Source organism: Monopterus albus, unplaced genomic scaffold, assembly GCF_001952655.1.
Source record: "Monopterus albus unplaced genomic scaffold, M_albus_1.0 scaffold308.1, whole genome shotgun sequence".
NCBI classification, from domain to species: Eukaryota; Metazoa; Chordata; class Actinopteri; order Synbranchiformes; family Synbranchidae; genus Monopterus; species Monopterus albus.
The window spans coordinates 96,139-98,070 of NW_018128188.1; the positions used below are offsets into that span (position 1 = coordinate 96,139).

The 1,932-nt window shown below is 42.8% G+C and overlaps 1 protein-coding gene across 5 annotated transcripts in view; it reads left to right on the forward strand.

The window, feature by feature from the left end:
- The window catches only part of nhsl2 (NHS-like 2), a 92,710-nt gene that overhangs the window by 39,069 nt on the left and 51,709 nt on the right, over positions 1–1,932 (forward strand). Inside the window, exon 1 of one of the 5 annotated variants that reach the window (XM_020623717.1) lies at positions 561–621. The exons of the other annotated variants lie outside the window; for them this stretch is intronic. Within the exon in view, the coding sequence (XP_020479373.1) occupies positions 570–621 (52 nt within the window). The 5' untranslated portion in view covers positions 561–569. Of the gene's footprint in view, positions 1–560; positions 622–1,932 lie in introns of those variants that run through there. 5 annotated transcript variants of the gene reach the window in all.

Consider the following 1,932-nt stretch of genomic DNA (forward strand, 5'->3'; position numbering starts at 1 on the left):
GGATTAAAGTGTGAACTTAAAATCTGTGATGCTTTTGTAGACATTAAGGATGTAACAACATTTGTAATTTTGCTATATTATAATAGTAAAACATCTAAAAACACAGTAACGGGTAGGTTTTTTATACGATGCCTTGCTCTCTGAGCTCATCTGTTGCTATGCATTTGTTGTGCTGCTATGCAATCCCACTCTTTATCTCATTGTCACTTTCTTCTACTGTGCCATTTTTGTTGTATTTTCATTCACTGAATGGCACGTTTGATCATAACACACACACCAAGCATGTTCATTCATATATTTCAGATCGATGATGTCATTTTCAGCACAGCCAGCAGAGAGAGAGACAGAGAGAGAGAGGAGGAGGTAGAAAGGGACCTAATTGGATGGAGGGGAGGAGGAGGGTTTAGAGAATGCGACTGAGAAATCTGAGGTGAGGTAAGCAATTAGAGGAAGAGAAGCAAGAGACGAGAGAAGGAGCAGGCATATAGAGCGAGAGCTGGTCGATGGAGGAGGAAGAAGAAGAAGAAAAGGAGGAAGAACAGGAGGGAGACAGGAAACGGTGCTTGGGAATGTGTGGCCAAGACTGCTGTTGCCATGGGAACCATACAGGTGTTAAAGCAGGTCAATTGAATGCCGGTCGGCACGCCGCCAGTGACCAACAAGCACGTGTGTGTTTATCCGTGGGTGCATTCACTGATTGATCCATTCATTAACAACAGAGTGTGTGTGTTGCCTACTGATCTCTTTGCAGTCATGTTGGGATATGTGTATTAATTGGTTTGTGAAGGGTGCGTCTCCAGTGAGGGTTGTGTGTGCTATTGATGATAGAAGGTGACGGCGGCAGCAAGAAGACATCTAACCAAGCATCCTCGTTTTAGATGAGTAGTTTTATCCACACACTTCCTCAATTGTAGTATTGCAGGAGTATTTCACTCACATGCTTATTTACTTTTCAGTTGTAGAAAACAACGAAACCTTTGGGAAAACTGACTTGTGATTAGATTAGACCATCAAACTTAGACTTGTCTTGGACTCAGTCTGGTTTCATGACTTCAGACCTGCCCCCTGGTGGCTGGTTGCAGTATAGGTCTTAAGCCCCGTCCCCTCCATGTTGGTGCATGGGACATGAGCCAAACTAAAAACTCAAAGAACAAATCAAATGTATTTTCCCCAGAGGTGAGTTCTGCAATTTTTGGCAGATATCATTATGCTGATGTGTGTACAACTGGTCATTTCTCTATTAAATTTGTTTTTAGCTTTCATCAGCAGCCAGATGCATCACCCAACTACTCGGTACAGTCATCTTGTATCACGTTTTTTTAAATTGTGACACTGAACCAGGCTCTTTCAGTGGAAATCTTTTTGGAGAGCTGCTTGTGCCTCTGATAAAGCAGAAAGCGGAGAAAAAACAACAGTCATTGTTGCTGAGTCACAGTATATAAAGCTCAGAGGACATGTTGACTAACCACTCAGTACATCTTTTGGCGCTGCAAGGAAATGCATAGCTCATTATCAGATGGTGGGTAATCAGTATCAGTGTTCATTTCCACAGATCACAGCTATGATATTTGTAGTCCCATTACTGTAATTGTAAAATGTGTAATCCATTACTTTCTTTGGTTGCATAGCAACACTGAGTCTGGCCAGTTTGGTCTTGTGCCTGCAGTAAAACACCTTCATTGTTTCTGTGTTGTCTCAAAAATGCCTGAAAGCAGGTGAGACATTGTTTAACCTTAATTTATAATCAGGAAGGTTTGCCGTGCAGCCCTTCATCTCCAGAACACTTAATTTTCTGCACCGCAGTGTTTTAAATCCAGTTTCACAGGAGTCAGAGTGCACCTGCAGTCTTAATAGTGACCGGGCAGCTTCCCTGGCTCCATTGGAGGTTTAGTGCCTTGCTGAGAGGGACCTCAGCTCTTGTATGTAGCGGTG